Consider the following 12,323-nt stretch of genomic DNA (forward strand, 5'->3'; position numbering starts at 1 on the left):
TTGTAATGACTAGGTCTCACTCTCACACTGATGCAGGCCCAGACACACTATGATTTATTCGAAGTAAAAGGTATTAAGACAGATAATGACACTTGAAGAGCAAGTAAGCAGCTACTTTTTTCCATTCTCCACAACCAGACTTTCCCTTTTGAGTTCTTAATCAAGAACAAAGTAGGCTACTAATGATTGAGAGGAGGCATGAAAAGTGAATTGAAAATGTTCCACTCACCTAGCATAATGGTTTGAGAACGCCCCCATTATGATTACAGAAATGACCAGATGAGTACTCATTGGCCTTTGGAGGGATGACAAATATAGGCAATCGCAAACTACTCAACGTTTTACACACTAAATGGTCTACTTGCCTATATAATTAGATGTGTCTTAGTTAAAACGTCATTAAAAATGGAAGTTGAACGGAAATGTGACAAAAGTACTTCGAGTCTATTTGGATAATTTCTTGGATGTTACTAAAAGAACGGTAATGGAAGTTCAAGAACCATGAAGCCCAAAAAAATAAAAATGTTAGTTGTGTCAAAATTTCTTGGACGTTACTAAGTAAAGTGACATGTTCTTTCTTTCTAGCTATGTTAGAGCACACTATAGTGGGGCTCTAAGTCTAAGAACGACAAATCTCTGACCAAGTCAGGCCAAGAAACGTGCTAATGTGCTTGTCAAAGTGAAGAAGCATTAACCGTTTTTGTCACTATGATTAGAGTCCTGCATTGCTATCCATAGCAATCATTGTTCAGAATATGAAGAGCTCCAAAGAAAAGCATTTTCCAGCCTAAAAATGACTGTCAAGCTTATGACTTGCTTTATTCTCAACAACAACAACAACAACAACAAAGGCTTATGAGTTGCTCTCTATTATGTGTATAATCGTGTACTGTGTAGTGGGTACTTTAATCTGATACAATCTAAAGTCACAACTAGGCACAGGATAAGGTGAAATGATGACAAACTTTTGATTACAACTTTCAACTATTTCATCCATGAGCTTATTACCCACAATCCAAGGAAAAAAGAAAAGAAAACTAAAAATGGCCAATCCAAGAAAGAAGAACAAAACTTCACAATTACAAGCAATCTATTTGAAGAAAATATAACTACTATCTCCTTGTCCTTGAAAAAAATGGCATCTGCATCTTCCTTGACAAATTTCACTCTGTATAATATGTTGTTCTAATAACGACAGCATTTGCTTTCTCCCTGAAAATTTCCATGTGTACTCGAAATATGGCATCAGATTCCGTTGAGGAAGGCGCAGTAAGAACTTTTTTCCACCGGCAAGATGAATTTTTAATGAGCTGAAAATAATATATAAGTTTCAACCAACATTTGCTCATAGAACCCCACTTACATAGATCTTGTTGTAGAGGCATGGCATGGTGACAAATAATAAGAGGATTCTGTCAATTTAAATCTATATAGTTTAACTGCGAATTTCGCTGCCACTAAGAGCTGGGGATGATGGTTCCGACGTAACCAAATCCACAGATCAAGAACGTGATGGTTTGGAGGAAAAGGTATATAAAGTAGTTGTTCTTCCCATGTACATAATCGTAGCATCCACAGAAGAACAGAAACAATCCAAATCCCAGCTCCAACATGTGCAGTCTGTTAATGACAAACAAAAATTCAACACCAATAAATTTTCATATTTTCAGTAAAGGGCATATAGAAATGTTGAAAGAATAACCAAACCAATAGAGGACAAAGCAAGAAGTAATTGAAAACAATGTCTTGGGATTCATACCACTAACAGTTAATACAAAATTTTCTAAGCCCACATGTTGTTCTATATTTCTCACCCTAAAATACTCCTAGAGTTTATAAAGTCGTCTGCTGTCATATGCTAGCAGTAGATTTATGTAATGACCTATGGAAAGATTCTTAATTGAACTGGTAAAACAGAGAAAAAATTGTTCTTACTTGTGGAGTAGGTCATGTTGTCTAATAATTTAAGCATAAACTACATGTGGTTGGTTTAATACCAATGTATATGGTTCTGCAGAAAAAGACAGGCTCTGGGTGGTCCAGTGTAGATGTGGTGTCAATACAAATAGTTACAAATTTCTATGCACGCACATGACAAAGTAAATTAAGAATGACAGCAAGTCTGCAGCAGAAAGAATTTTAAGTGTTGATGAACTTTTACCTGTTGCCAAACTTGAACTTTGGTTTCTTGAAGAATTTGGGGGCTGGTTTGTTCTTGGCAGCATCTGCTGCTTTCTTGACAGCATCTCCCAGTTTCTCGGTGACAACCCACTCATTGACTCTCCCGGCTTCAAAAAGGCCAATCAAAGTTGCCTTGGTCCGGTGCAAGGACATCACATTCTCGAAAAGGATCCAGTAAAACAAAAGGTGAATTGACCTGCAAATTGAAGAAGATTATTTTCATAAGCTACATGAAAGTGTAAATAGGCAGACGAGTGATGAAGAAACCAAATGTAGAGTCTACATTACCTTGGAGTTCCAACTGAGTTAAGGATGGTAATGATGGAAGGAATATAAACTGCTCCCCAAATTGGTACATGAACTTCAGGAACCAAAATGGTCAGGGGAAGCACAACACAGTAAAAGAAGAAAGTCACCATGTGGGCAATGATCTTCCTAACAAAGAAGAAGCTGTAGATGACATAGAATTTCTTCCACAATGTAACTTTCTGCAGCAGTAGAAAAAAATATGACATTTAGAAAATATCTTGGATTAGTAAAATGTGTGAATATTTTATCATCAAATTAAACTCACCTTATTCATTGCAATTTCCATGACCATTTTCCTAAACAGATTAGCTGGACCACAAGACCATCGGTGCTGCTGGTAACGGAAGGCATTGAAGGTACTAGGAAGTTCACTTTTCACCTGAACCAACGATAATTAATCCGTATTTGAGTTCATATAAGTAAATCGCACAAATAACTTCGCACCTATAAGTAGAGTGTAAAATTGATGTTCATAAACCATATGAACTCATATCGAGTTAAAGGATCTACCTGAAGGTCACCAAGGTACAAAAATTTCCAGCCTCTGAGACCAGCTCGGACAGCAAGATCCATATCCTCCACTGTTGTACGATCTTTCCACCCACCTGCCTCATTAATGGCAGCAATTCTCCACACACCAGCAGTTCCTGCAATATATCAATATGTCAAATACGAAAGTACAAATACGAATGCTACAGCTGTAAATGGAAGATGAAAACGAGCAGTATCCATTTCCTTGTTTAAAAATTATTATCTCTAGCTGTAAGAACGATCAGAGTAAAACTATGTGCAATATGCAATAATGTGATAAAAACTTGTTTACCATGGTTGAATGGCAACTTGACAATGAAAATGCACTTCTATATTTAAATTTAAGTTATGAATGAGTCAAAGATCCACTAATATCAGGACAAAAAACATTAAACAGTTAAACGAGAAATAATCATTGTGAATTGGTCCCCATATTTGACTTTTGAAGATCAAATTTTCTTGTTTAAAAACCAACACCTTTGGCAACGGCTAGATTATAGAATGGAACACTAGCACTTCACTAATTCTTGTATCCATATTAAACCACAACATGACTCTGCTGATGCTGATGACAATGAATTAATGACGACGACACTCTTAACATCTCCCGAGTAGTCGAAGCTAAAGTCTTGGTCTAGCAGACTTGGTCACAATTATATTCCAATCACCCTAACATACCAACTAGTCCAATTAGTTCCCATCAAAGGGTCCAATTAGTCCCCATCAAAGGGTACTATACCAAGATTTTGCACATGTCAAAATATTAAGAAGCAGAAAATGAATGAACCAAACTTGGTCCTGGGGACTGAATTGAAACAAACCAATATGAATGGGAAAAGTAGCTCACCGTTGAAGCCAAAGAAGGCATGTGTTGCGGAACCAACTTCTTGTTCAACTGTGAAATGGTAATCCAATGACATCTCTTGCATTCTTGTCAGCAAGCACTCGTCCGCGTTCACTACAAAATCAATGTCAATGTCATTACTCACCAGAAATAAAAAAAATAAATACATAAAATTAAAAAATTAAATATAAAAAAATAAAAATAAAAATAAAAATATTGATAATTATATAATTGCGGCCCCTCATCAATAATAGAAAAGAAAAATACAAAAGAATTAAAAAGTAGGCGGGGAAGATGGTCTCGTGCTCACGTGAGCACAAATCAGAGCCAGCCACGCTAGCACGAGCATGACAAACCAAGTGTCGGTAACGAATAGAATGAGGTCCACCGCAATGCCTGTAGTACACCACCCAGTTTTAGCAAAACACTATTAACAGCACGTGGCCGTGCACTAGCAGATAAGCCTTCAGCAAAAAGACGAATTTAGCCCCTCAACTATTTAGGGAGAATTGACTCTGTTCCGGCAGACCTTTGACCGTCTGATCCGGACAATCCGGGGAGCGGTAGTAATTCAACCCAATGTCACTAACTACAATCCTTGGAAGCTTGCCGCAAAGTGACAAACCTACCCCGCATTTCTAGCACCGTTTCCGGCAGTTTTGGGGACTGCAGTAACACCTCACTAATTTGAGTCAGGAAAATTTATCTCGAAATTTGGATGTGACATGTTACGTTATTAAATTGTGAGTAATGTGATCATCTACTACGCAATGTACCAAACTAACATAACATACTATCAAAAGGGTACATTTCCAAAATGGGATGCTTGTGCTTTGATTATTGCTATAGCAGGTTTAGGTTATGAATTAAGACGGTAATGGGGAAGAATGAAACACCTTTTATTTTGTTTTTGACACGAAATGAAACACCTTGAGTCATGGCACTAAAACTAAAACAATTAAAGACGTCAAGAATTTCCGAGACGTGGGTGCCTTGATGTAGTAGGGCTAAGTAGACAAACAAGCGTCATGATCAGGTGGGCTGCAATGGCGGGCCACCCCCGTGATTGAAGGTCTTCCCTCTGTAGCAGACCCCATCGCCCATGCACAACTAACCCAACCCCCCCGCCGACGAAAACAAAAAGGCTTTTACCCGAAAAGAAAAAAAAAAAAAAAATGAAAACCAAGACCACCGACACTTTCAGAAAAAAATAATGAAAGCGCAATTAAAGGGTTAAATAATCAACATAATAATAATGAAATTAATTAATGGAATAATTAATTACCGAATCTCCAACGAGCTTGAACCAGAGCGATTTCGGGGTTCTGAACCAAGAAAGGGATGGCTCGCCTGAGATAGTCAGGCTCGGGTCGGAAATCGGCGTCCATTATGGCCACGTACTCGCAGTGTTTCACGTAGCTACGTTTAAGACCTTCTTTCAATGCCCCTGCTTTGTATCCTCCTCTAGTTTCTCTGATTTGGTACACTATATTTATGCCTTTGCTCGCCCACCTCTGACACTCTGCCTCCACCATTTTCTGCATTCATTCAGTTTTTTGCTAGTTTTAATCACCAACCCATTTTCATATATCGAATTATAAGCAAAACCCATGTGAGAAATTTGACTGAAAGCTAATGAATTGATGGTGGAAATGCTCTGTCTGGTAGTTTTTACCAAACACATTGGGGGCTCAACTAATGCACTAAACGAACCATGTCCTATAACTAAATGAGATTGCGGTACTGTCAGAAAGTTTTGGTAGAGGAAAAAATGAAATGAATGATGGGTCATTATATTTATATGAACCTTGATTGTAGGGTCAGTTGAATCATCCAGGACTTGGATCACAAGACGATCGGACGGCCACGACAGCCCACATGCAGCTCCAATGGAGATCTTGTAGACCTGAAAATACATACCATGAATTTAGGCTTTTTTCCCAGACGGACCCAGAAATTGATTATGGTAAAAAAGACAAGCATAACGTAATAATGGTAATTAACAACGAGGCATTATCATTGTCATTTACCTCTCTTTCATTGAACATGGGGATTTGAACAAGTACAACTGGAAAATTAGAACTGCCCAATTCCAAATCCTCCTGAATGGGCTCATAGTTGTAGCGCTTCTCTGGCTTTTTCCAGAACATTTTGACCAAAACAATGACAATACCCATGTAGACCCTCTCCACAAAGAGCATGAGAGCCATGGCTAGTGAGACATAGACTCCAACTCTGAGCAGAGGAACTATCAATGGCGCTTTGATTAGCTCCCAAATCAGCCCAATTTGGCCTGCAATGTCAAAGCTACTCCCACCCTGGAATGTCTCTGGTATCAGAACTTTGGTACTCTCAGCCATAGTTCCTGTCTCCCTCTCTCCCTAGAGAGAAAAATGAACAGGGGTAATTGGAATTGTAAGTACCAGATCTCTCTCACTTTGGTAAAATGTGATGAAATGTGGGGAAGTGAGGTATATATGGAAGAGTTGGGTGGGTTGGAAAGAGGACAAATGGGCACAGTAATTCCTGGATTTCAAGAGAAAACCCAGACAGGAAATGGCTATGCACAACACAGGTTGTCTGATTGCCACTCACTCCCTCTTTTTGTACTAAGCAGTTGAAAACAAGTGGAGGAAGAATCAATGACTTTCCCCTTCTTCTAAGGCAACCCTCTCTCAAAAGATCTGTGCCAACAAATACTTTCTCTGCTTCTTTGTTGCCAAGATGAAGCAGAGAAGAGACAGGAGGAGAGGCAGGGCACAGAGAGGGGGGGGGGTTGTGAAGGAGTGAGAGAGTGAGAGAGTGAGAGAGGGGACTTATATAGTCAGTTTTGACCCTAGTTGGGATTTTCTATTTAATGTTTTTTTCGTTTCTTTTGCGCTTTGCCAGACTATATGCATTCTAATTACTCTCTTTTTTAGGAAGGTATCCTCTTGCAATGAAGAGAATCCTCATATTTTTCCACTGTTCCTACTCCGAAGTGAGTGACTCAATTTCATTATTGCCCAATGTCCGGTTTTTACATGCTTTGAGATTACAGAGCCCACAAAAGATTACAATATCTCCAAAAGTCAAAAAGGGCAGAACCGTCATTTTAGACTTATAGAATCGGGGCCGTGACCACTTACCCAATTTTAACCTAAAAAATGCCTACTTACTCCACTAAGAATTTTTTGACCTCATTTACCCAATTTAAACGCAAGTGACATTTTTACCCTGAATCAAATTATTAAACTACAAAATTCTCTCTCTCCTCCTATCAGACTCTCTCTCTCTCTCTCTCTCTCTCTCTCTCTCTCTCTCTCTCTCTCTCTCTCTCTCTCTCTCTCTCTCACACACACACACACACACCTCCTCCTCCTCATTGGAGCGTAAGAATCCGATCCAGGGCAGTGAAGACTTCGCTGCAGAAGTCGTCGCCTGGCGAGTCGATGACGGTGACGAAACCTTTCCGGCGGATTTTGGGACAACTCGGATCTGTTTCTCGATCCGAATCTTGGCCGGGTCTTCCTTGGGAAACCCGACCGCAACGAAGACTTAAGGTGGTTGAGGTTGAGGTCGGCGGTGGTGCGGTGGAGGAAGAAGCCGCGGGAGACGAGCTCGTCAGCCCAAAGCTTCAAGATCTGCCGGTCTGATATCGAGTTCAAGATTTGCCGGTCCGATATCGAGTTCAAGATCTGCCGGTCCGATATCTAGTTTCTTCGTCCCCAGTCATTCTGATCTGGTGCCCAGAGCAATTTCTGGGTGCCCAGATCATTTTTTTTTTATAGTGTGAACTCCGAGAATGGTGAAGGAAAAAAAAAGTTAACGTGTACAATTGAACATATAAATTGTGTTTTTAGTGTATTCATTTTGGTTCACTTGAGGGCAATAATATGATTATTAGGAGGCAATAATATGATTATTAGGAGGCAATAATATGTGTATTGGGGGCCAATAATATGATTACTAGGGGGCAATAATATGATCAATTGTGTCAGTAGTGTATTCATTTTGGTTTTGGGAGTTTATACAATTCACTAGATGGAAATAATATGATTATTGGAGGCAATAATATGATTATTAGGAGGCAATACTATGCGTATTGAGGGGCAATAATATGATTACTGGGGGGCAATAATATGATCAATTGTGTCTGTAGTGTATTCATTTTGGTTTTGGGAGTTTATACAATTCACTGGACGGAAATAATATGATTATTGGAGGCAACAATATGATTTTTGGGAGGCAATAATATGAGTATTGGGGGGCAATAATAACATTACTGGGGGACAATAAATTCAGACACCGGAATCCCGACACCAGTCCGGTAGTCGGATTCCGGATTCAGGTCACCAGCCGCTGGATTCCGGTCACCGGAGTCGGTGGCCGGCCACTGGTCACCGAAGTCCGGCAAGGTGGAGGATGACTTCTCCCTCTAAGTGAGAAAGAAGGAGAGGGCAAAAAAGTCCCAAAAATAAATAAAAAGAATAAAAAAAAGAATTAATTGGGTAAAGGGGAAATAATCCCTTAAAGTGTTTTGGGTAAATGGGGTTAAAAAACTATTAATGGAGCAAGTGGGCAAATTTTAAGCTAAAATTGGGTAAATGAGCATTTCCCCTATAGAAGGAATCCCTACTTTGTGATAATCTATTACAGTGCGTTTGGATGAGAAAATTATGAAAATAAATTATGGAACTTTTAACTCCATCAGTCTAAAATTCCATTAATTGCAATTTCTACTGTTTGGTTGTATCTATTTAAGATTTGAAATGTGTAATAAATTAAGAAAATTTAAAACAAATAAAAAAATAAAATTGAAAAAAGAGTTGTTTTGGAAATAAAAATTGAATACTACAAAGGAATTCATAAATTATACCTATTTTTGTGGAAATTGAAGTGGAGAATTTAAATAATAAATTCCTTCGTTTTTTTCCACAGAGAAATTTAAAAATTTCAATTTGATAATGCCAAATGAGGGAATTAGCTTGTAGGAATTATGAAATCCTCACTTTCAATTAAATTCCATCATTTTTTTCCCTCATCCAAACACACTATTAATGTTTTTAATTTTCCAAATTAAAAGAATCTGTTTTAATTAGCTAAAATTTTCCTACCTATTTAAGTTTTACACATCTGATTTTTTTTTCTGGCTTCTTCTTTTTCCACTCTTTTTTTTTAATTAGCACTACTCTTTTTTTTTTTCCTTTTTTTTTGTTTGGATATAGTACTCTTTCTTTCTTATGAACTTTTGAATTCAAATCTTAATATTAATCGAAAAGTAGCGCATACAAAGTTACAAACATCCATTTTAATCTCTTAGAATATATGAATTTTAGGGTCTACATGGGTATTGTCAAATTTTGTGACAATTATTATTATTATTATCTTTTTTGTTAAATTCATACCCATGACAATACCCATGTGTACCTGTAATTTCCTTTTGTGACAATTATTATTATTTATTTATTTTTTGTAAATTTCTTGTGTCTTTTCAAATTTTGCACACCTCAAGGAAAAACAAAAAGAAATATTGTTGTCTTCCTTCATGCTTCTTCTTGCTTTGTAGTCACTCCGTTCTTCACTTTTTTTATGAACTTTCAAATTCAAATCTAAATATTAATTGAGAAGTGCAAGATCAACAGAATATGTAAGTGCATAAAATTACACAAGTTCTCACTACATGCATAAAAAGTTTAACAAAGGTCAACCAACAATGTTGTAACATCATTCACGTCATTCTGAGTTTCCGACCATACATAACTAAGCAATTCAGTTGATGGTTTTCGATCTTATATCAAAATGTATATTAAAGTACACTCAACAGATGATTATGTTTCATATCTGGTGCTTGATTATTGATTATATATGTACACCTTCTCTTGTCCCTTGGCCTCTTCAAATTCGTTGGTTGAATTGCTTATACCAAATCTCTTAGATGAATTTTATAGCTTCTCATATTTTTCGGGAAGGAATACAAAAACTGATGTTTTGGCACATCACAATATGTCTTGTTCTAATTTGTTGTGGTGGGATGAGCCCCTACCTTTTATAGTATTGTAATACAATAGCGACATTAGAGACCTTTCTCAATTTCCTTTTTGTTAGTCTATTGTTTTTTTCTTTTTGTAAGGGACCTGTTTTTTTTTCCCTCTAGTCCTCCTCCTTTTGGTCTTCTTCTTTAATAATGAGTGATATAGAGGCTTTATTCCTCTCTTATCCTCTATTATTCAGCAAAAGAAAAAGAAAAAGAATAAAAAAACCTCAATGTATTTTCTTTCTATTGAATAATAAGCTCAATGGCAAGAATTAATAAAATAAATCACTAACTATTTTTGTTAAATTCAGGGCTTGAAACCATAAAGGTGATATAAATTGGCTAAATGAGATTGGCAAAGATCCACCTAAGTCAAAGTTTGAAACAAAAGAGAAAACTCTGAACAATATCTAATTCAGAATAATGAAACAACTCACCAAATTAAACTACGAAAATTCTTTTATGCACCGGCGGTGCAAGTGACCCAACACCTATTAGAACATCTCCGCCTTTAGTAGTTTGTACTCAAAATTTTCTTTAATAACAAAAAAAATGCACTTGATGTTATCTAGCCATCCATTCCTATTAGTACAAGTGCACATCGGTACTCTGAATCCCTTCCCATTAAACTATAATGAGGAAATGTCAATTCTTTTATGATATGACTATTAATTAGTAGAAGGTAAATGAGTTGAAATGAAATTTTTGAATAGACAATTTTAGATTTAGGGTTTAGATTCATTTATCAACTCAACAAGAAATGTTCATTGATATTACTTGGGTCTAGATTGATAAGAGAAAATGCAAATTAACGCAAGTGTATATATGATCCAGTCTAAAATTAAAACAAACAGTTTTAGTTTAGCTTATAAACTTAATAAATTGTGGCAACGTTGGTTATTTGTAAAACCAACACTGTTCATGGAGGTCATAAGTTTAAATCTCAGTAGCACATGAGTACGGATTGGTTGATATAGAACTATATAATAACTTCTCATATGGGAAGGAGGTTGAAGAGCATAAATGAAAAAAAAAAAAAAAAAAACTGAGTACAACAACTAGCCATTTTGGTACAGCTAGGCTTATAAGATAAGCGGGCTTATGTTGTGATGAATGAATAAGTAGCTGTCAAGTAAAGTAGCTGAGTGTTTGACAAACTAGATTTTAAAAAGTGCTTGTAGTATTTAGAACAGTCACACAGTTTAGTAAACTTGAAACTAAAAATGTTACAGTAAAAAATAAGCTGCTTCCACATGTTAGGTTGAGAGGACTTCTGCTTTTGGCTCTGAAAGAGGCATGGCTTAGGGAAAAAAAAAACAGTTGTTTTTAATTTTACCAAATACGTTATTGTTCATTACTTTTAATTTAAGTTGCTTATAGCATCTTTAGCAGATTTTCTTTCTTAACTCCATAGCTATTATGAAGAGCATATTTAGTTTTTTGTCAATTTTAGCAGCTGCATTAGACTAAGTGGCTTTATATTTTAACTTTTAGCTATCTCACACCTAAATATAGAGAGTGAGTGATGCGGGAAGCGTGAACACGATAGTAAGAGGCTCCGTCAAGCGTCGAAAGCCATATGAGATGAGCTAGAATCCACTAGCAATTACGGGCACAGCCGTAAGAAACATAGAGAAACTTCTCTAATATTTGGTTTTTTTATTGATAACTTGAATGAAAATTACAATCTAAGAGGTGCCTTATATAGGGCACATAGCATAAACCTAATATAACTAGAAAACATAAAGAAGAATTTATTGTAGACTAAAACTAGGAAACCTAATTAAACCTGATTAAATAAAAATCGGAAATAAAATCCTAGATACTAAAGAATATTACGTTTGGAATCTCAGTCAAGATTTTGCTCGAGAATCCCGATATATCTAAAAGAGTAATTTATGATTAATTTCATCATTAAGAAGCCTATTTGAATACCAATTTCCAATATTCAAATTATTCTTCTTAATGTGAAGACGCTTCTTTCTTTTCGAGATTTTTGGTTGAAATTGGCTAAAATCTCGTCCTACATCAGTCTCCTCCACTTGAAAAGAACTCGACCTCGAGTTCCTCTTGTATGCAGCTCGATCATTAGTAGGAATAAAACATGATAAGCCATCAACTTCAATATTCTCGAAATTAAAAGGTATCACCATGAATCCAATACCATAGACAAGTTTAGAATAAGCACCTTGAAACTTGAACTCCTCCACTTGAAAAGGAATGGGCAATGACTTCTCCTTGGGTTGATCTTGAACACAATTAGGCATGCATGACATGGATATCGATGTGATGAATGAATCAGCTTCCTTATCCTTAATGAGTTTCTCTTCAATCTTCAAAGTTGCGTCTTCATGTTCCTTTTCACACACCTCAGGATGGTCATTCTTGACGTTCTTCCTTCTAGGCTTGATTTTAATTTTGTGCGACTCCCACCTAAATAAA

The 12,323-nt window shown here is 36.6% G+C and overlaps 1 protein-coding gene across 1 annotated transcript; it reads right to left on the reverse strand.

Annotated features, from left to right (window-relative positions):
* Positions 1-873: 873 nt before the first annotated feature.
* On the reverse strand, positions 874-6,662 carry LOC112165492 (glucomannan 4-beta-mannosyltransferase 2). The gene is made up of 9 exons (XM_024302034.2): positions 5,896-6,662; positions 5,673-5,771; positions 5,151-5,403; positions 3,869-3,979; positions 3,001-3,137; positions 2,756-2,869; positions 2,470-2,669; positions 2,162-2,377; positions 874-1,620 (listed from the first exon to the last, which is right to left on the reverse strand). Exons 1-9 carry the CDS (start codon positions 6,223-6,225, stop codon positions 1,458-1,460), a joined length of 1,623 nt encoding a protein of 540 aa, XP_024157802.1. The 5' UTR covers positions 6,226-6,662; the 3' UTR covers positions 874-1,457.
* Between the last annotated feature and the right edge of the window lie 5,661 nt (positions 6,663-12,323).

The sequence above is a fragment of the Rosa chinensis genome, chromosome 5, assembly GCF_002994745.2.
Source record: "Rosa chinensis cultivar Old Blush chromosome 5, RchiOBHm-V2, whole genome shotgun sequence".
Taxonomy (NCBI): Eukaryota; Viridiplantae; Streptophyta; class Magnoliopsida; order Rosales; family Rosaceae; genus Rosa; species Rosa chinensis.